This window comes from Ruditapes philippinarum, unplaced genomic scaffold (assembly GCF_026571515.1).
Source record: "Ruditapes philippinarum isolate M1 unplaced genomic scaffold, ASM2657151v2 ctg1440_1_1_1_1, whole genome shotgun sequence".
Taxonomy (NCBI): domain Eukaryota; kingdom Metazoa; phylum Mollusca; class Bivalvia; order Venerida; family Veneridae; genus Ruditapes; species Ruditapes philippinarum.
The window spans coordinates 47,816-70,270 of record NW_026860092.1 but is presented as its reverse complement, the minus strand read 5'-3'; the positions used below and the strand labels follow the sequence as shown (position 1 = coordinate 70,270).

The window sequence follows — 22,455 nt, the reverse complement described above, 5'->3', positions numbered from 1 at the left end:
ATTTAGCAAATTAAGTTCTGTAAATTTTCTGCAATGCTTCAATTGAAAATAATGCTTGAAATATGTACTTTTCTTATATGCATTTTTTTACTAAATTTTTGCTGATGACTTTCAGTGACCATGACATATTAAGTTTATGTGTCATTCCAGATCAAATTAAATTTAAAAAAAAATTAATAAAAATTTCAGTCTTGCAAACTTAATTTTAGAACATAAAGTTGAAATATTGAAAATCAGTGACAAAAATCTTTAAGTCTTATAAACATTAAATAAAATAAAATTAAGGATAAAAATCTTTTAAACAGCATTATTATTATCACAACTTTATCATCATTCATAATTATTATTCACTAATTCAATTTTAGAAATATATATTTATATCTATATAATATCAATATACATTGTATTTATAATATATGATTATTTACTTATTTTATAAAAATGGATGAAATTATCTTAATCAGTTTCCCTCACTTTGTATCTTCCTTTTATTTTTTTCAGTGCTTATCTTGTAAACAATACTGAAAATTAATTTCGGACACAAGTTTTTTTTTACATTTTTTTTTCTAAATAACTTCCGATCAAGGGAAATCTCAATATTATCAATTGTCGCTGTTTTGTTTTTCTTTGTTCAAGTCTTGATCAGGGAAAATCTCAGGCTTATCGCAAGTTATCTCAATATCTCAGCTGTTTTCTGCCAATATCTGCTTGGTTAAGAACAGGGGTAATCTCAAGGTTGGCAAGAATTTTTCTTGCCTAGTGGAGACATGGGTGTGGCCCTCCAGGCCTGTAAATGCGTCGGCTGTGGTGGTAGATCCTCAACTTTAACATGTACAAACACTAAAGCCTGTTCGTATTGGTCCCCAATCTTATCAAACAGCGGGAAATGTCTGTATCCTAGAAATGAAACAATAGATTGAATAGCTAATGCAAAAAAGAAATTATTTAAATGTTCAAAGCTAAAAGCTTCTCACAATGTTTGTTGGAGTGATTTATAACAGATATAATATGAATTCAACTATAACAAAATAAGAAAAGTAACGGCTATTTCAATTTTGTTTCATACAGTAATGATTCACCACCACAAACTAATCTGGGAACTTGTACCAAGAGAGTGTAAAAAGTCAATTTTTAGGATATTGCCAGTGATGCAGACATTACTTCAATTGTTTGGTTTTAATACTGATTTAAACCCATTTTTGGACATATCTGATTCTGCTGACTGGTACCTTGTACAACTTGTTTTTTGTTTTCTTTTGTTTTGGGTTTTACGTCACATCGACACAGTATAGGTCATATCACGACATTCCAGCTTTACTGGTGGAGAAAGACCTCAGGTGCCCCTCTGTGCATTATTTCAGGCACGAACGGGCATCTGAGTAGAACCACCGACGTTCCGTAAGCTAGCTGGATAGCTTCCTCACATGAAAGAATCCAAAGTGTCTGTCGGGATTCGAACCCACAGCGGTGAGGGGCAAGTGGTTTGAAGTCAACGACCTTAACCACTCGGCCACGGACGCCCCTTCCATGGGCTTGTACAACTTGTAACCAATGAAATCGTCCACATATCTATTATACATTATATGTCTAACCAGCGCAATTTTGCGACTTCAATTTCAAATAGTATCTCTCATTCCATATACAGGCTTGAAACCTAAATATAAGAGACTATAAAATTATAATAAAAGTTATAATATATATAGAGGATAATGAATGAATGTAAGTTCAAAACTGAATTTATTGAACGAGTTGAATTAAATCATATTATGAGAGCCTCAAACAAAATATTATTTTATTCAATAAATTCAGTAATAATGAACCTTCAAGAATATGATATTCTATTTATCACATACATAAAATTAAGACTGTATAAAGTGAAAAAGAATATATTTTCCATTGACGCACCCATAGTGTATCGCTAACATTTAGCACGTCTTCACACTATATTTGTATAAAGAAAATGACGTCACATCAAATAATATGTAAAACCATGCAATACTTTTTTATGGAGTCGCAAAAGCGACACTGGTACATGTATGTGATCGCTCATCTGACCCGTCAAACTCATCCGAGCAATTACCTAGACAAGCATCCTGACCAAGTTTCATGACAGGTGAGTCAAAAATGTGAGTGCTAGAGTGTTAAAGCTGCATGCCTCCAGATGAGTCAAAATATTTCAATAAAATCAAACTTGAGAAATATGTACTAAGATTTTAGGAAAAGTAAAATGATTCAAGATTCAAGTAATATTTTACATGTTATTTGTGGTTAGTGACAGATTTTTTGGTATTTACAAGTATATTTCTACTGCGTTACTAACGCAGTAAGGGCTATTTATGCATATTTTGAACACTTTTTGGTAATTTACGTTGGTTGTAAGTGCCATTGATAAAAAAAATGTGTAAATTGCTTCATTTTGGTTATTTCACAATATAATACATTCAAATACATTTTCAAAATTTTCATGAAAATAAGCATGAATCTGGAGGCGTGCTGCTTTAACAAAGATTTTCCATATTTGAACAGTGTGACCTAGTTTTTGACCCCAGGTGGCCCATATTCAAACTTTGATCTAGAAATCATCAAAACAAATTTTCAGACCAATTTCCAGGATATTTGGACCAAAACAGTAGCCACTAGAGTGTTATCAAGATTTTTTTTATTTTAAGCTCCTGTGACCTTGTTTTTCACCCGAGATGTCCCATGTTTGAACTCATCCGAGCAATTACTTAGACAAGCATCCTGACAAAATTTGATGATGATTGAGGCAAAAATGTGACCGCTAGACTGGTAATGTAAAAATGTGGACAGAAGACGGACATTCAACGATCCTAAAAGCTCATCCTGAGTTAGCTCAGGTGAGCTAAAACTATTAAGGAAAAAATTAGTTTTACCTTTCTTTAAAGTTTGAATAGGTAGGTCTATTAACAGTTGTTTCGTCTACTTCTTAATCATTTCTGTTATGTTCAATGTTCAGTTTCACATCTTAAGTTTCACATCTGAAATTGTACACATGCTTCAAATTATACAGCTGTACAACAAAGGACTAGAAAGTAGGTCACTTCATAAAATTATCTAGGTCAGCTGATATCAAAGTTCAATTTTTCATTTAACACTATGCACATATTTAAAATTTAAAAGCTATATATCACAGACAAAAAGGTGGGTTATCTGATATCAAATTTCAATTTTACATCTAAAACTGTGCACATGGTCTAAATTTTATAGATGTACATTAAAGGACAAATTATCTAAGTCTGCTGATATCAAAATTCAATATTAAATCTTGAATTGAGCATAGCTGTACATCAATGGGCAAGAAAGTAGGCCATTTAAACAAAATCTAGGTCAGCTGATATCAAAGTTCAATTTTACATCTAAAACTGTGCTGATGGTCTAAATTCTTTTGCTCATACTTCTATCAAATACAGTAGAAAAATGTTTCTCGAAATTGTCTTATATCTAAAACTAGAGGATGCTTTTGTAAAAAAGCGCATGTCTCCCCCACTGCTGAGAATAACTGTGAATGGAAACAGGAATGGAAATGGAGATAAGATAATGTAAATACCCGGTAGTCACTTCAATGAAGGCTGTCTATGGATGGTTTCTATTGTTAAGGTTGTATGAGAAGATGCTTCCTAAACTGTTTGTTTTTAACCAGGTATTCAATTTTGAAAATCCTGGTTATTCAATCAGCGTATGGCAGGCGGGCGTCAAACGAAATTGCACTTGATGGTCATATCATATATAGTTTCACAAATGAAATTAAATGAAATTGTGTCTGCTCCATAATTCTTCAAACCTTTAAAGGATTTTGATGATACTTGAAACAAACGTTCATATTGTCAGATTTTTTTACACTATTGAAAGACAACTCAAATTACAATGTATGTAAAATCATGATAACTGTAGTGTGTTGGGATGACTCCACTCGTTTTCACAATGAAAATATGTCTCCCCCCAGTTTGAGGGTTGTAGGTCAAAAGGAACTCTAGTTATCATCCGGAAATGAGAAATTGACCAACGGTCACTGTGACCTTGACCTTTGACCTACTGACCCCAAAAACAATAGGGATCATCTGCTCTATAAGACCAATCATCCTATGAAGTTTGAGGGCTGTAGGTCAAAAGGAACTCTAGTTATCATCCGGAAACGAGAAATTGACCAACGGTCACTGTGACCTTGACCTTTGAACTACTGACCCCAAAAACAATAGGGATCATCTGCTCAATAAGACCAATCATCCTATGAAGTTTGAGGTCTGTAGGTCTAAAGGAACTCTAGTTATCATCCGGAAACGAGAAATTGACCAACGGTCAGTGTGACCTTGACCTTTGACCTACTGACCCCAAAAACAATAGGGATCATCAGCTCTATAAGACCAATCATCCTATGAAGTTTGAGGGCTGTAGGTCAAAAGGAACTCTAGTTATCATCCGGAAACGAGAAATTGACCAACGGTCACTGTGACCTTGACCTTTGAACTACTGACCCCAAAAACAATAGGGATCATCTGCTCAATAAGACCATTCATCCTATGAAGTTTGAGAGCTGTAGGTTAAAAGGAACTCTAGTTATCGTCCGGAAACGAAGAATGGACGGACGGACTGACGGACGGACAGGGCAAAAACAATATGTCTCCCCCCGAGGTGGGGGAGACATAATTAAATATAATACAAAAATATTTCATGAAATTGACTTATATTTAAATATAATTGAAAATTTAGAAAAAAATAATTTACTTCTATTTGAATACAACAGAAACAGTTTTGTGAAATTGACTTATATTCAAATCAGTAGAAAAGGTTTCTTTGAAAATGACTTTAAGTTATGCTCTGGACAAAAATAAAGTATGTGCTTTCCTGGGAGAAAGCTATCCAGCATCAGTGGTTCTACTCAGGACACTGCCCGGTTTTACATGAAATAATGCATGGAGGGGTGCCCAAGATCTTTCTTCACCATTAAAGCTGGAAAGTTGCCATATGACCTCTACTGTGTTGGTGCGATTCAATAAGCTCAATAAAAAGTAGATTTGACAGACGTCCAAACTCAACATGTATGCACAAAAAATATGGTTCTAAAGCAATACACTTTTCCATTACTTGGGTTAAAGTGAAAAAAGTAAAAATCTTTAAAATTTAACATTTTTCTATTAGTTTACAAGCAAAGTAATGGTAATTTTGCATACTTTGGCTCATTTTAGCAGGAATGTTTGTCAACTAAAATTGCTTTATTTCTTCATTACTATATATTTACTAAACACAACACTTCCTGGTCCAAAATTTAAACAAGAGGGCCATGTTGGCACTGAGTCGCTCACCAGAAACATTATTTTTTCAAATCAACTTGCTGAAAGGCAAGTCCAGCTATTTCGGCAAGTTAAGCTCAATTTTAACTTGCCCCTCTAGTAATATACTTTCACATCACTAATTGTTTTGTGTTTTTTTTTCTCTTTATAATAAGCAATAGGGCCACTAAGATGACCCTAAATCACTCATCTAACCCATCATTTCGTTATTAACTATATAAATTGAAATATTTTGCCCTAATATTTTAGAAAGGTTTTGTTAAAAATATCTATGTTATAAGTGTGTACCTTAAGTGTGAGACTTATGTAGAAGAAATGCAGAAAATATGACCACTAGAGCAGGGTTAATTTTGATGAAATTTTTTTTTATAACTTTTGTGAATGAATTCACAAAATGTCAGATGCAAAATATGTAAGATGTAGACGTTGAAGTTTACAGTTTAGGACAACAAATTTTTAATACATTCTACATGGTAACATAACTGTACCTCAAAAAATAGCACAATTGGTCAAACAAGGTAAAAAAATATCAAAAGTATGCCAGCTTATATCAAAATTCAACTCAGCATCAGAAATTTCACCCTGTGCCCAAATTTAAAATCTGTACAGCAAAAAGCAAGAAAGTAGGTAAAATGATATCAAAAATATCATTAGTAGGTCAGCTGCCTTCAAGGTAGCGACCCAAATGTTGCGCGCGACACATTTTCTCAATATGGTGATCATTTCTGTGAAAAATCCAACTTCAAATAAAGAAGTTATGGGCCGGACACGATTTTGCTGCAAGGTCATGCTGTGACATTGACCTTCAAGGTAGCGACCCAATTGTTGCGCGCGACATGTCGTCTAAATATGGTGATCATTTCTGTGAAATAGTTGTCAAATTCGACTTCATTTAAAGAAGTTATGGGCCGGACACAAATTTGGGACGTACGTACGGACGGACAACCCAGCGACTATATGCTCCCCCGAAATTTTTCGGGGAGCATTAAAAAATTACAACAATTTTAACAAAATTCAATGAAAAAATTGAGCATACAAACACATCTTTGTTAGTAAAGTACAAGAAACAAATGTAATCTTTCTTAAGGCCTAATTTTATTCTCTGGGAAATTCTCTACACCGACCTTAGTAACAACCGACCCTAAGATGATGCAATATGGTGTCCAAATTCCAGAGCCAAAAGATATTTAAACATTATTTTTTTGTTACCTGTTAAAAGTTCCCCTTGTAAATAAATAAAATGTAGAAGAAATAGATTTTTTAAAAACTAAACTTTCCAAGTGCAATATGTCTTAAGTTTATTTCCATTTAAATAAAAAATGTGCAGTTGTTTACTGTTCATATAAAAAGACATCCCCTCAATTTCTTAAAAAAAGGTTGACTTAAGACTTTTAAAAGTTGAAAAATTGCATAACATGATTCGTTTCCTTCTTTATGAAATAATTGTCTTTTTAAAAAAAATTTTTTTTTAGAAATTACAAAAAAAGCATAAAAGGAGTCCCTCAAGCAAAAAATGCAGCAATGAAATTTTAGTAAAATTGTGCAAGATTTTTTAAAAACTTTAAATTTTTTTTTACCCAAATTGTATTAAATTTTAATGGGCAAAAAACATTTCATTATGTTTGTAGGAGCTTGATTTTGAATATTCCAAAGAATTGTATTTTATAAAAATTACGAAAATAACAGGTCTTTAATTAAAAAATTTCTTTCCATAGGGTAAAAGTTTTTTTTGCTAAATAGGGGTATTTTTGGATATTATCATTAATATTTGTGATTTGATAGAATTTCAAGTTCATGTGGTATTTTCTTTGGAACATACAAAATAGTAGTCAAAATCAATAGTTCTTTTACATTTTTGAAATAATAAAATACATATATAATATTATATTATAATTGTTATTTTTTAATGGTCATAAATGTAATATCGTGATTATTAATAGTAACGGATATACAATCATTTTTAATCCATTTGTGTAAGGCATGATCAACACCACACTTGTGCATTGTCCCTTAGCGAAGACCCCCTCTTTAAAGGTATCTGTTCACACTTAGTAACAATATGTCACTGGTTATATTACCATGTTGGGTATAATTGTTTTATTACACAATAATTGTAATATTTATTTTGATTTTTTTTTACATATTTTATGAATATTGTTTTCTTTTTCTTTCTTTTTTTTTGTGTTTAATGTCCTATTTTAATACTGAGTTTTTATGTTAACTACTTTTTTTTAATTAAAATTGTAAAATAAATTTTGAGAATTCAATTGTCATATTGACAGTCGATTATAAGTCAAAAATTAACTGGAAAAAGTCAGTAAATTATGGTTAATCTTTCAATATATTATATTGTTTATTCTTAAACCATGTACATGTACATTTGTATTTTTCTTTATCATTTTTTAAATTATCAATCAATTGAATAATTCATAAAATTTAATTTGTAACTTAGAATAATTCCTCAGCATCTTTACTAAACACGATAACAAGTAAAATAAAATGTTTCAAAGTTGATGGTGTCATATTAATACCATAAAAATATACTTTTTACTCAATTATTGTTCACATTTATTGTTTTTATCTCATATAAATAAAAAGAAACATGCTATTGTTGTTGGTGGTTTTTTTTTTTCGAATTGTATGTTTATGTATAATAATAATCAATTTTGAGAGTTGATCTGTGTTTATTAATTATTGTAACCAAACTAAGTGACAAACATTCATTTTGGGGAAAAACGATATCAAACATCTACTCCAAAACCGGGAAAGACCGGACAAAAAACGTGTGGTACTATTCGCCGGTCTCTAGTAAATCCCGGTCAATATAGACAGGGAGAGACCGGGAATTACCAATAGGAGACCGGCGAATAGTACATCCCTCTATAAATAGATTTTCAGACTGGGTTATCATACAGCTTACGGATACATGTACAACAATAACAAACCATAATAACCCACTGTGTACTACAAAATGATTAATAAAAAAACCCCGAAGAGCGCGATTAAATGACGGGAAAGATGATTTCATTTGAATATGTTTGCATTGCGAATTTCTCCAGTTGCTATTCATTGTTCGCTACATTTCATTTTTGATAATCAAAAACCCTCATACCAATCGGAATGATCAGCTTTTATGACCGACGAAAAGGCCCGAGAAGTTGCTGTCGCCCTTTCACAAAATCTGATTTCATTCCATAAGGGGCGTCGCGCTTCGGCGCGGACGACAACGAAATCTATGAAATTCTTACTTAATATGTCTTATTTGGATAAAAGAATGAATAAACTATGTATGGGCAGCTGAATTCCCTATTATATGCCAAGTAAAGTTGGTCTTTTCTATAAAAAAACAAGAACAAGAACACAAATGCCCCCAGCTCAGATTCTTGTCAGTAGCAATATTTCAAAAAATGTTTACCCATTCACTCAGTTATGGACAGAAAAATTGCCAAAAAATTTTTAAACACAAGTTATATAGCCTTGACAAAGTCATGGCTTTTAATTGTGAAAAATAATAAGTTGCCAAGTCATTGCTCTGACTTGTGAATTGAAAATATTCAACTACATGCAAGTTATCTTCCTACAAATATGAAATACATCTGTCATTAAATAAAGCTGTATGGGCAAAAGTGTAAAAAAATCTATTTTGAGCACTGGCGACCTTAACCAAACTGACCATAACTCTATCCAAAAGAAGAATACATATTAGTTATCTTCCTACCAATATGAAATACATCTGTCAATAAATAAAGGCTGTTATGGGCAAAAGTGTAAAAATCTATTTTTTAGCACTGGTGACCTTAACCAAACTGACCCCTAACTCAATCCAACAAGAGGGCCATCATGGCCCTAAGGTCGCTCACCTGTATATAGCCCCCCCCCACCCCCAATGTTGCAGGGCCAATTTAACCAAGGGCTTTTATTTGCACAAACTTGGTAGACACCCATAAGAAGATGTTTCATGCTAAACATCTAAGCTCTAGCTCATTGGGCTTTTTAAAAAGAAGATTTTTTTTAAGTTTTTACTATACACATATAGTTAAAAACAATGACACCCCTGGGGCCGGGCCAGTTTTGACCCCAGGGCTTTTATTTGAACAAACTTTGTAGACACTTACTAGAAGACGTTTCATGCTTAATATCTAAACTCTAGCTATTTGGTTTTTTTCAAAGAAGATTTTAAGTTTTTGCTATACACATATAAAGAAAATCAATGACCCCCGGGCGGGGCCAATTTTGACCCCAGGTCTTTTATTTGAACAAACTTTGTAGACACTCACTAAAAGATGTTTCATGCTTAATATCTTAACTCTAGCTATTTGGGTTTTTTCAAAGAAGATTTTTTAAATTTTTGCTATACACATATAAGGAAAATCAATGACCCCCAGGGCGGTGCCAATTTTGACCCCAGGGCTTTTATTTGAACAAACTTGGTAGACACCTATTAGAACATGTTTGATGCTAAATATCTTAGCCATAGCTCTTTGAGTTCTTTAAAAGAAGATTTTTTAAGTTTTTACTATATGCATATAGGGAAAATCAATGACCCCCCGGGGCGGGGCCAATTTTGATCCCAGGGCTTTTATTTGAAGAAACTTGGTAGACACTTATTAGAATATGTTTCATGCTAAATATCTTAGCTCTAACTCTTTTGGTTCTTTAAAAGAAGATTTTTTAAGTTTTTACTATATGCATATAGGGAAAATCAATGACCCCCTGGGGCGGTGCCAATTTTGACCCCAGGGCTTTTATTTGAACAAACTTGGTAGACACCTATTAGAACATGTTTGATGCTCAATATCTTAGCCATAGCTCTTTGAGTTCTTTAAAAGAAGATGTTTTAAGTATTTACTTTATGCATATAGGGAAAATCAATGACCCCCCGGGGCGGGGCCAATTTTGACCCCAGGGCTTTTATTTGAACAAACTTGGTAGACACCCATTAGAACATGTTTCATGCTATATATCTTAGCTCTAGCTCTTTTGGTTCTTTAAAAGAAGATTTTTTAAGTTTTTACTATATGCATATAGGGAAAATCAATGACCCCCCGGGTCAGTGCCAATTTTGACCCCAGGGCTTTTATTTGAACAAACTTGGTAGACACTCACTAGAAGATGTTTCATGCCAAATAGCTAAGCTCTAGCTCTTATGATTTTTAGAAGAAGATATTTTAAGTTTTTTCTTTCGGTTGCCATGGCAACCAGAGTTCTGCATGGAATTAAATTCTTTGAACAATTTTTAAAGGTGACCACCAAAGGAACATTCCTGTGAAGTTTGGATGAAATTGGCTTAGTGGTTTATGAGGAGATGTCATTTAAAGTAAAAGTTTACGGACGGACGGACGGACGCCGGACGGACACCGGACGAAAAGCGATCACAAAAGCTCACCCTGTCACTTTGTGACAGGTGAGCTAAAAAAAGAATACCATGTAAGTTATCTTCCTACCAAATATGAAATACATCTGTCAATAAATAAAGGCTGTATGGGCAAAAGTGTAAAAATCTATTTTGAGCACTGGTGACCTTGACCCAACTGACCCCTTACTCCATCCAAAGGAAGAATACCATGCAAGTTATCTTCCTACCAAACATGAAATACATCTGTCAATAAATAAAAGCTGTATGGGCAAAAGTGTAAAAATCTATTTTTAGCACTGGTGTGACCTTGACCCAACTGACCACTAACTCCATCAAAGTTTATGTTTCTATCAATTATAAATAACATCTGTCTTGAATAAGGTCAATACACCTGTAAAAATGTAAAAATCTATTTTTAACATTGGTGACCTTGACATTGGTAACATTGACCTTGACCCAAATGACCCCTTACTACACCCAAAGAAGAAGGACCTCCCTTGGCATGTTTGTATTAAACTAAGACATCAACTAAAAAATAAAGGCTGTATGAGCAAAAATGTTTATATTTATTTTTTAAACCAGTGACCTTGACTTTGACCCTAGAGACCGCTTACTCCACAAAAAATTAGAGGACCATCAAAGGTATCCACCTACTAAATATGAAAGATATCATTAAAGAAATTAAGCAATTAGGAGAAATTTAAGATAAATCGAAGTTGCCGGAATAGGTTAACTAGACAAGGCCCTATTTTCAAAGTGAAAAAAGGGAAATAACTGGGAAATATGGATGACACAGTTATATAACTTGGCAATATCATGTACTTTGTATTGATAAGTATGTGTGGAAATTATAAAGCCATTAGTATAGATACAACTTAAGATGTTTCCAACTTGCTGTTTTAGGTTAACCATTATTCATTTTCTAAGTGCTGAAAAGGGCAATAACTTGGTAAACATGAAAGCCAGAGTTATGTAACTTGCCCAGATCATGTACTTTGTATTGATTAGTAAGTGTGTAAACTTTGAAGCTATTGGTACAGGTAGAACTTAAGAAAAATCCAACTTGCCGTTCTAGGTTAACCTCGTACGGACAGACGGAGGATGGACGGACGGGCGGATGGTTCAATTACCTTATGCCCGGGGGCATAAAAAACAGCCGCCCGGGGGCATAAAAAACAGCCAGTTTTTTTTTAATGACACTATATACTCATACTATGACCACCTATAGTGTGAAGAATTTAAAACATAACATATCTACTTTGTGTGAAGTCAAAACACATTTATTTTATATTTATAAAGAGACTGTGTATCCATTGTCAATATTTTCTTATATTAAATTTGAGCATAGAATATCTTTAAACTATAATTTGAAGAAATGAAAGATGTATAAAGGTTTTCTATTTTTAGCTCTGTTGACCCGTAAAAGGGGCCAATTGAAATAGCATGAGCAAATTTAAGTGTGACTGTCACAAGGTAACTACAGACCAAATTTGAGGTAAATCTCCCCATCAATTTCAGAGAAGAAGACCATTGTTGACGCATGATGCATGACGACTGACGCAGGAGTATCCCCCTTTAATACTTATAGCTCACCCTGAACCTTCGGTTCTGGTGAGCTAAACAAACAGTACATATTGACAAATGTAAACCTTATGGTTTCACGATTTATCAAGATAAGATGTTTAACATTCAATATTTTAAAATGTTTATTTAATGTATATATAGTGAAAGATAAGAGAATTTTCATTACTACATTTATGACCGTGACTAAATCCTTAAAAATTAACTTTTCAAGGTGATTGTAATTCATAAAAGAAGAGGAGAAAAAAGATCTATTGTCAAAAAGCAGTATTAATTAAGAGACAGTTTAAAGTGATAGTAGGAATAAAAAAATCTTTGTTTAAAATCACTGTGATAAGAAAGGACAATTTTTATCTATCTTTAGGCGTTGTAAAGATCAACTAAGTAAACACTGGTTCAACAAAATGGCTACAGGTGGAGAAATAGATACGGATATTCTTTCTGATGAAATATATGATGTACTTTGTTCAATGTGTGAAAATCGAGGTAAAAAATCTGAAGGTGAAAAATTCTGTGTAGACTGTCATGATTATTTCTGTATAAATTGTGTAAAAGTTCACAGTCAAGTGCCTGTATTAGCTAGTCACAAGGTGTTGGATAAATCTCAAATTAAGTCAGGAATCAGTCAAGGTCTGTCAAGGGCACCAGCAGAGAGATGTGACAGACACAGTCATAAACACATTGATATGTACTGTCAGAATCATGATAATGTTGGCTGTACTACATGTATGACGATTGATCACAGGTAACTTTTAGCATAATCATCATTTAACTTTTTTTAATAACTATAAAAAGTGTTTATGTCCCTTTAGCACTAAGAGCCCTCATTCTATTTGCCCCTGAAAGTGAATTTTTTCATTATCTAATTTTTCCTTTACTCGAAAGTGTGGTAACCCAACAAGTACATGTAGGATGATGTCTCCTTATATATTTCCATTAATAATTATCAGTAATAATTGCTTTTCACCAAAAAAAGTTTAAAGAAATTGTCTGCATTGTTTTTTCCTCCTTGCCTTTATAGAAAATTCAGTACAGAAGGAATTGACAAAAAAAACCCCTGACTTATGCAACCAGTTGCCAGTAAATATTGATTACATTAAAACTGATAAAGCACTGATTGATACTCTAAATTGAAAATTAATCATTATTTCCTAGCTGAGAGGAAGCATAATTTAATATTTAAAGATCCTGTATGTTGCAATTGAGATTGTATACCACGCTTAAGTGAAATTATATAAACGACGGGTTATCCAAAAATTCGTGGACTTTTTAATATCTCTTGAACGTCAATGTGTATTGTAATGAAAATTTATCAGCATACATTGTAGAATATCATCAACAAATTTTGAAAGGAACAATTAATTGTGTCAATAAATAATGATTTTATATTGCTTTTAAATAAGCACATACATGGCACCCGGCGCATGGTAGAAAAGCGCAGTAAGTCATCGTATATTTCTTGCTAAAAAATGAAAAAATTAGCGTAGAAAACCCGCTAAATATCGCATGTTTCTTCTATGATGTCATTTAAGTAATTTTTTAAAATAATGGACGTCATTTCCGTTTATTTTTGTTGATATCGCTAGAAACACCAGACGCCTTTATTGTTTACACTTGACAAAAGTTATGATGCCCCATCTACTGAATTATTTAATGAATTAAATTGGATAAAATTTGATGAAAGAATAAGATACAAAAAAGCTGTCATTATGTATAAATCATTAAACAATGCTTCATTTCCAAAGAACATGAAAAACAAATTTCAATTTATTCACCAAAAACATGAACATAACCTCAGGTCAGCAAAAAATTCAGATTTATTTATACCTAAACCAAAAAAAGAAATTTTTAGAAAATCTCTGACTTTCTCAGGCCCCAAACTATGGAATAATATCCCTCTCTCCATACGTAAATCTGAAACGGTTGGAAAATTTCAAGCATCCTGTATCAGTTGGAATCTCTCTCAAGTACCTTGATCTTACATAGATTTAGTGTAAAGTAATGTATGTTCATGCATTGTACATGTATTTTGAATATGTATTGTGTTTTTAATTATTTATTGTTTCATAAAGTAATATATTATTATATTTTGTGTTTTCATGTGTATATGTATTTTGAAAACTTCACTGTATAACCATGATGTAAATTATGTATATTTTATGTATATTTATGTTTTTGAGGCCCACATGGAAGATTGCGAAACCAAATGTGTAGCCTCATTAAATAAAGACTTTACTTACTTACTTACTTACTTACTTACAACGGGAATATGACAGACACGCGGTAATTAGAAAATCGCACGATCATAAATTTTTGTTGTTATTTGGAAATGACACCTACAAAAACATTTGATAAAAATCAGCAGATGAACAGAGAAAAGAAAATTTCACAATCATTAGTGTTAAAGTGGCATAAAAAAATTTAGTGATGGACATTACTTTGAGAACTAGTAACCGTCATTGACTGCATAACATTGTACGTTATTTTTATGATGTTGACGTGAATAATTTTTTGGAGTGTTCTGCTGTCGTCGACATGTTTTTTTGTAAAATTAAATATTGTTGTAATGTATGGAGCTACTCACATGAATTTTTATGTGTTTATTTGTTATCAATTCTTCTAAGCAGTGTAATAATTTCAAATTAATTATATCTCAAATATATTTAAGCAGCAAAGAAAGTCCACAAATTTTTGGATAACCCCTCGTATGTATATAATTATGCTTATAAAACATCGAAGAATATGTTAAATATGTACTGCAAATATTTGTACATAATATATGTAATCATTCATTTCTTATTGAAAAATTTGACTTAGAGTTTATAGAAAATTAATATGTTATTACCTCCCTTTATTTACATATATTAAAATGTTAAATTCGGTAGTATCTTTATAAATAATGCTTTTTTGAACTTACAAAATTGATAAATCTAAATTTGAGCATCATATTTATGATATTAAACCATAAAAAAATACTTTGCAAGGTAAGGGCTGATAGATTTATGGCTCTGCAACCAGAAGGTTAACAAGATAATCAGAGTTCTTTGACTTTCCTCTCAGGTGACTATAATAGACTTAATCCCTTTTTTCCAGATCATGTAAGGATATATTCTATATACCAGAATTCATCCAAAACAAATCTTATCAAGTGGCTTCAAGAGAAATTCAAACAAAGCTGAAAGTATTAGCCAGGACCCTTGCTGTACAAGCTAACAAATTTCAACAGGATAAACAAAGCCTTCTGAAAAGAAAGGCTGAGTTACTGGATGATATCAGAAAATTCCGACAAGAAATTAATGATCAACTTGACAAGCTGGAGAAATGTTCTGTAGATGAGATAGAAAATAAATTCAAACTTCTTGAAGACAAGATAGAAGAAGGTCTCAAACAGTTACAAACACACAAAGCAAAGGTAACATCAGCTAATGATAAATTAGCATCTCCAAACCCAAATCAAGCTGAATTGTTTGTTCATGTGAAGATGGGAGAAGATGCTGAAAATGTTGCCAATAAACTTATAGAAGATACCAAAGTGAAGATTACAGTAAGTGACATAGAGTTTCAACCTGACAGAAATCTCCTTCAAAAGCTGAAACAAAACAAAACCATGCTAACAAAAACTGCTGGCAATTTACTTCAGATTACAGGGGAACAATCATACTGTGTCAAAGTTAAATCTGATGAACAAGCTTGTCATATCACCAGTGCCTGTTATATGGAAAATGGTACAATAATCCTAGTTGACAACACTAACATGAAGCTTAAACGATTAGAAAGTCACAATTATACCATCACAGATTGCTTTTATCTACCTGAAGATCCATGGGAAATATGTAAAATTAATGAAACACAAGTAGCAGTAACATTATGCAGCCAGCAGGAAGTTCATATCATTTCTGTAGGCAGACAAATAAAAACAACTAGGAAGATTAAAACTGATTTTATCTACGGTGGTCTCGCATATTCAAACAATCATTTATATATTTCAGGAAGAACATCAGTCTATATCTACACATTGTCCGGCTGGAAACTTAAACAGTTCAGTACTGACCAGTCAGGACATGACCTGTTTATTAACTCATACAGTCTAGCTGTCAGTAAGGATACTACAAGGATTTATGTTGCTGATGGTGATAAAGGACTGATAGTACTGGACAACAATGGTCAGATTGTAAGTAAACACTTACTGGGGGCTAGTTATTGTCATCTCACTGAAGCAGGTAGTGTGCTGGTATCTTACTACAAGAATGTTTTACAGTTTACATCTGATGGTGAACTGATGGGAGAGGTCAAAAAAGCTGACAGTTGGAAAAGCCGAATTCTGTCAGTTTGTTGTAATCCACAAATGTCTAAGATGTTTATAAGCAGAGCAGGAGAAGACAATATTGAAGTGTACGATATCTGATCAGTTAATAAGTAAATGAATAAATTATAATCATGGTATCATTCAAGGGTTATTGTAATATAAATGGTAAACAGAGTTTCATCAATGTCAATGATTTATAGGTTATTATACATTTTACTGTACAATACGGGAATATATTTGGACGAGTCCACAGCTTGAAATGTCATATTGAAGGAGCCAATTACCTTTCCATTATATATCTTTCTCTTCCTCACTCTGAAATAAAAACTTTTCAAGAATGAGTTGTGCGATTCAGATAGCAGAGTGTCAGTCAACCATCACATAAATATTCCAACATCTGATTTAATCTTGCTCACAGTGTTTTATGCTTTCTGTCCGAGGACAAAATCAGAAATTTCTTCATCTGTTAACATTTCGTCTTTTGGACAAAAACAAGACGCTTTCCCAGCTGTTGTTAACATATAATAACAAGCGTCTTTATGCAAGCATGGTTCCCAGTCTTAAATTTGATAGAGATTGAAATTGGAAACTAGGCCAGCATTGTTAAGTGCACATGTACCCAACCGTCCATAATGAAAATAATATTTGTTTTGGATCCAATACGGGATTATATTGGACAGTAACAAGGTACAAGTTGGTTAGATTTATTATATATAATAATTTTTTTTTATTGAAGGGTAATTGTTATTTAACATAAGATGAATCTTCAACAAAACAAAAGGAAGAACATGAAAAATAGTGTGACATGAATATATATGTGTAAGTACTATATGTGTAACTACAGAATTGCTGTATACTCAAACATACTTTATATATTATATACAACTATGAACAAGTTACCAAGATGTTTTTAGAGTGTGACAACATGGGTTGTCCCAATATTTTGTGACAAGATTGTTTAAAAGCTAAATACAAAAGGTAAGGATTTGATATTTCAATATGTTATAAACCCATAAAAAAGCAACATTTTCTTACTTTTTATAGTAAAATATCAACAAACAACAAAAATATGCAATAATTGTCGTGGCAACTATTTCAATCGCGGCGCACGTCAAAGACAGCGTTTAATCCACTTTAAATGTCTTTCTCAAATACTCTATGAGGTATTTAACGCATAAACGTTGCAGCTTCACCCATAAATCATCAACTATAGACTGATAGCATTTGGTTGTTTGTCTCTGTTGAATGTTTGAAAGGCATACATTAATTTCTTAATACAAGCGAACTCTGCTTTAGCTGTGGGGAATAGGCGACAGAGATCAGTCTTCTTATTCGTTTTTCCTTTATTTTCGCTTTCTGTAGTGCAGAACTCTGGTTCCATTAATGAATTTTGTATTAAACAAATGTTTGGGATATGTTGGTAAACTGTCTTATTACCCCTCACTTTTTTCGTAATGATAATTTCCCATAGGCCTCTGGGAGCTATTCTTACTGTTAATGCAAGTGTACTACGTGAATAAGAAATTTGTACTGTTACATAGGTAACAGTACTTTTAAACAGTATAAAATCTGGTCACTTGGTCTATTTTCTAAATAAAATTAAATGGCCGCCAATGTTTTCTCGATTCATTCTTTTTCTTCGAAGTTCACTAGGATAGGGCATCACCAGAGTGACACCCACAAAATTTAGTTCTTTTGCACCCTGGAGTGCTTTTCGCATATAAAATATCTTTTTGGTGAATTGTCAAAAAGTAAACATCCGTTTTCATCTGAAGAAATTACAATGTGAATAATTATGTGTTAAACTGGAACATGCAAACAATTAAAGCATGCAACAAAGGTTAATTTAACAATTTTAATCAGTAAAACATAACAAGTATGATAGACAGACATAGGATATCATCGTTATTTTGTAAATGCACTTTGTCAAAAAACATGCGAAGAGTATTTTGGATACAGAAGGATCAGATTTCGCAGATTATAACCGTATAAATGGTTTGGTGTTTGTTTTCTTACTAGTTATTACTAGGAGATATCATCACTTGCTTATACAGTTAAAGAATAAAAGAAAAATAACTTCTCAAGTAGGCCGACTGTATAGGTAAGGACAGTTTATTTATTGTTAAATGGACCTTTCCAGTGTTTACATTTTTATGTAAATTGGCTAACTTGTTATCCAATTGCTACACTGAAATAATACATATTGTCCATCAACATTGATCTGGCACTCTTGCATTTGATCCTATAGGCGGTAAATTCCATAAACGTTACGATGTACTAGTAAATCGATGTGAATGTAAATATCTAACTGCTTAAAGTTCGTAATTAAATATCCCTCTTAGCATAGTCAGTAAGGGGGTTTCACTTGAGGAATGTAGACATGAACTGGCAGGTTTGAATCTTAATTTAGCAATTGTATTTTTTATTTTTATATTTAATTTTGAAATTACCATTCTCTTAAAACTATTGCAAACTATTTGTTGTGTTCTATCTATGTAGTATTTTTAATAACTGTTTTTATAGCGTGTATGCGCTCAAGCAAATAACATTGCATAATGTCATAAAGAGAACCGTTGAAAGATAATGTAATGATATAAAAATATAATAATGTATAAAACACACTACTTAAAAGGTATTCTAAAACCAGGTATAGTGAGACAATTGCAAATTAATTCTTGCAACTTAATTTGAAGAAGAACAAGAACGTGTTTGTTAAACACAAATGCCCCCGGCTCCGATTCTTGTCAGTAGCAATATTTCAAAACATGTTACCCATTCACTCAGTTATGGACAGAAACATTGCCAAAAAATTGTAAACATAAGTTATATAGCTTGACAGAGTCCTGGCATTTTGTAATTGTGAAAAAGTCATTGCTATGACATTTGAAGTGATAAATATTCAACTTTATCAAATATATATAAATGTAAAAAATCTATACTTGGCACCCTTGACCTTGACCCACTGACACCTATAGAATATCATGCAAGTTATCTTCCTACCAAATATGAAATACACCTGTCAATAAATAAAGGCTGTATGGGCAAAAATGTTAAAATCTATTTTTAGCACTTGTGACCTTGACCCAACTGACCCTTAACTCCATCTAAAGTAAGAATAATATGCAAGTTATCTTCCTACCAAATATGAAATATATCTGTCAATAAATAAAGGCTGTATGGGCAAAAGTGTAAAAATCTATTTTTAGCACTTGGACCTTGGCCCAACTGAACCCTTACTCCATCCAAAGTAAGAATAACATGCAAGTTATCTTCCTACCAAATATGAAATATATCTGTCAATAAATAAAGGCTGTATGGGCAAAAGTGTAAAAATCTATTTTTAGCACTAGTGATCATTGACACACTGATCCCTAACTCAATCAAAAGGAAGAATACCATGCAAGTTATCTTCCTATCAAATATGAAATATATCTGTCAATAAATAAAGGCTGTATGAGCAAAAGTGTAAAAATCTATTTTAAGCACTGGTGACCTTGACCCAACTGACCACTAACTCCATCAAATTTTGTGTTTCTATCAATTAATAAAAATAAATGACATCTGTCTATAGAATGTGGTTAATACACCTATAAAAATGTAAAAATCTATTTTTAACATTGGTGACCTTGACATTTGTGACATTGACCTTGACCAAAATGACCCCTTACTATACCTAAAGAAGGAAGACCTCCCTTGGCATGTTTGTATTAAACATGAAAGACATCAACCAAAAAATAAAGGCTGTATGTGCAAAAATGTTTAAATTTATTTTCTAAACCAGTGACCTTGACATGACCCTAAAGACCACTTACTCCCCAAAAATTAGAGGACTATTAAAGGTATCCACCTACCAAATATGCAAGATATCATTAAATAAATTAAGCAATTAAGAGAAATTTACCATAAATCCAACTTGCCGGAATAGGTTAACTAGACAAGGCCCTATTTTCAAAGTGAAAAAAGGGAAATAACTGGGAAATATGGATGACACAGTTATATAACTTGGCAATATCATGTACTTTGTATTGATAAGTAAGTGTGGAAATTATGAAGCCATTAGTATAGATAGAACTTAAGATATTTCCAACTTGCCGTTTTAGGTTAACCATTATTCATTTTCTAAGTGCTGAAAAGGGCAATAACTTGGTAAATATGGAAGCCATAGTTATGTAACTTGACCAGATCATGTACTTTGTATTGATTAGTAAGTGTGTAAACTAAGAAGCCATTGGTACAGGTAGAACTTGAGAAAAATCCAACTTGCCGTTCTAGGTTAACCTCGTACGGACAGACGGACGGACGTACCAAAATTTGATGTTTATGAGGCAAATGAGCTCATATACACCACCTGGACCAACGTCCATATAGTCCAAGAAATTAGTGAAATAATTGTGCACCCTCTGTGAAAAGCATGAAACTTGGCCTGGTAGCACAAAATGGTATTTCAATTCATTTCAGCCTGGGATCCACTTTTTAAAAATCCAAGATGGCCGCCAAAATCCAAGATGGCCGCCGAAATGTACAATGTACATGAGACATGACAAAATGAAATTATTTACGGCATGAAAATGATATAAATTGACATTGTAGGTCAAAAATAGTAGTTTCTTGGAAAAATGCTTTAGTAACATTTAGTAGAAGATTCAATATGGCTCCCAAATCCAAGATGGCCGCCATTAAATAATGATTTTTGAACAACTTTCTATGATATGGATAATTTATATGATCAACACTGTTCATACACATAACACACTAATAAACTGGTCATCCTGCACAAAAAATGCACACATAGGTGTGCATTCACAAAGAAAAAACTTCCTTTTATGGATAAAACCATTGAAAGCACATTTTTTTAGCTTGATATTTCGAAGAATAAGGAGTGATATTATACACAAAAGACGTCAGTTTTCCAGTGTTTGCTAAGGTTTTGCATGCAAATTGGTTTTGTTAAAAATTACATAACGGAATAGGTATAAACCATATACACTTATATATGAGCATAATAGAAGGTCACAATTAAAGGCCAATAACTCTATAATGGATTTTGTCTATAATGGATTTTGTCAGAATTATGGCCCTTTTAAATATAGAGAATTCTTCATTATCTAGGTTCTGGTTTAGCTATCAAGCATTGAGAACAGTCGAACACTCAATGATGTCCTACTGATAGCTCTTGTTTATGTGCATGACTTTTACACCATGTTAACTGCTAATTTTAACGATGGTCCAAAGTTACCTTATTATCAAAACATAACACATAAGCGAGCTTCTTTATGCGGAAAACCACATATCGTAGAATCACCGAAACAGTCATATCCATTTATACAAGAATGACTCTAATATATGTTTTTGTGCATCCACATAGATCTGCAGAAGTTAATTCCTGAGCCCATAGGATGAGGGCTTTAAATGGGTCATCAAGCTTCTGTAGATGTTAATGCATGGAAAGGGTGAACTGATCCTCTATTGTATTGTATATTTAAGTGCACACAATTCCTTAGCTTATTCGAACCAAATGTTCAGTATGAATTATACTATTAAGTGCTGGAAGACGTATGAGTTTCTTCTCCTGTCAATTCTTTTTAATAAATGTAATTTGCAGCATCCTTGTAACCCTCTTACTGCAGCTGCGAATGCTTTTTTCATAATTAATTTGAGCAGCATATTTTGTGTCATAGATAACGGAATCAGGCTCTTATTATGGCATTTTTTGGCAAAGTCTTGTGAATAAATTAGAAAATCAGAATAATATATTGACCAAAAAAAATATCTTGGGTTTTTCGGTAATCAAACTAGGTGTTTGGTATTATTAACATTAGTCATTCATGACTTAATATGGGATCAAGTTTAGGCTTTACAGCTCTCTATATTTGATAATTGTGATATGAGATTCAATTTTTAAG

At 32.6% G+C, this 22,455-nt stretch overlaps 1 protein-coding gene and 1 long non-coding RNA gene across 2 annotated transcripts in view; one reads left to right on the top strand and one right to left on the bottom strand.

Moving 5' to 3' along the window:
- Positions 1-473: 473 nt before the first annotated feature.
- Positions 474-22,455, bottom strand: part of LOC132758852 (uncharacterized) — a 43,225-nt gene continuing 21,243 nt past the window's right edge. Inside the window, exons 2-3 of the long non-coding RNA XR_009629635.1 lie at positions 2,895-2,999; positions 474-897 (exon numbers count right to left, since the gene is read on the bottom strand). This is a non-coding gene — a long non-coding RNA (uncharacterized LOC132758852). The remainder of the gene's footprint in view (positions 898-2,894; positions 3,000-22,455) is intronic.
- LOC132758850 (uncharacterized) lies at positions 12,648-16,781 on the top strand. Its single transcript, XM_060750551.1, has 2 exons — positions 12,648-12,991; positions 15,340-16,781. The coding sequence occupies exons 1-2, from the start codon at positions 12,651-12,653 to the stop codon at positions 16,649-16,651; spliced, it is 1,653 nt and encodes a 550-aa protein (XP_060606534.1). The 5' UTR covers positions 12,648-12,650; the 3' UTR covers positions 16,652-16,781.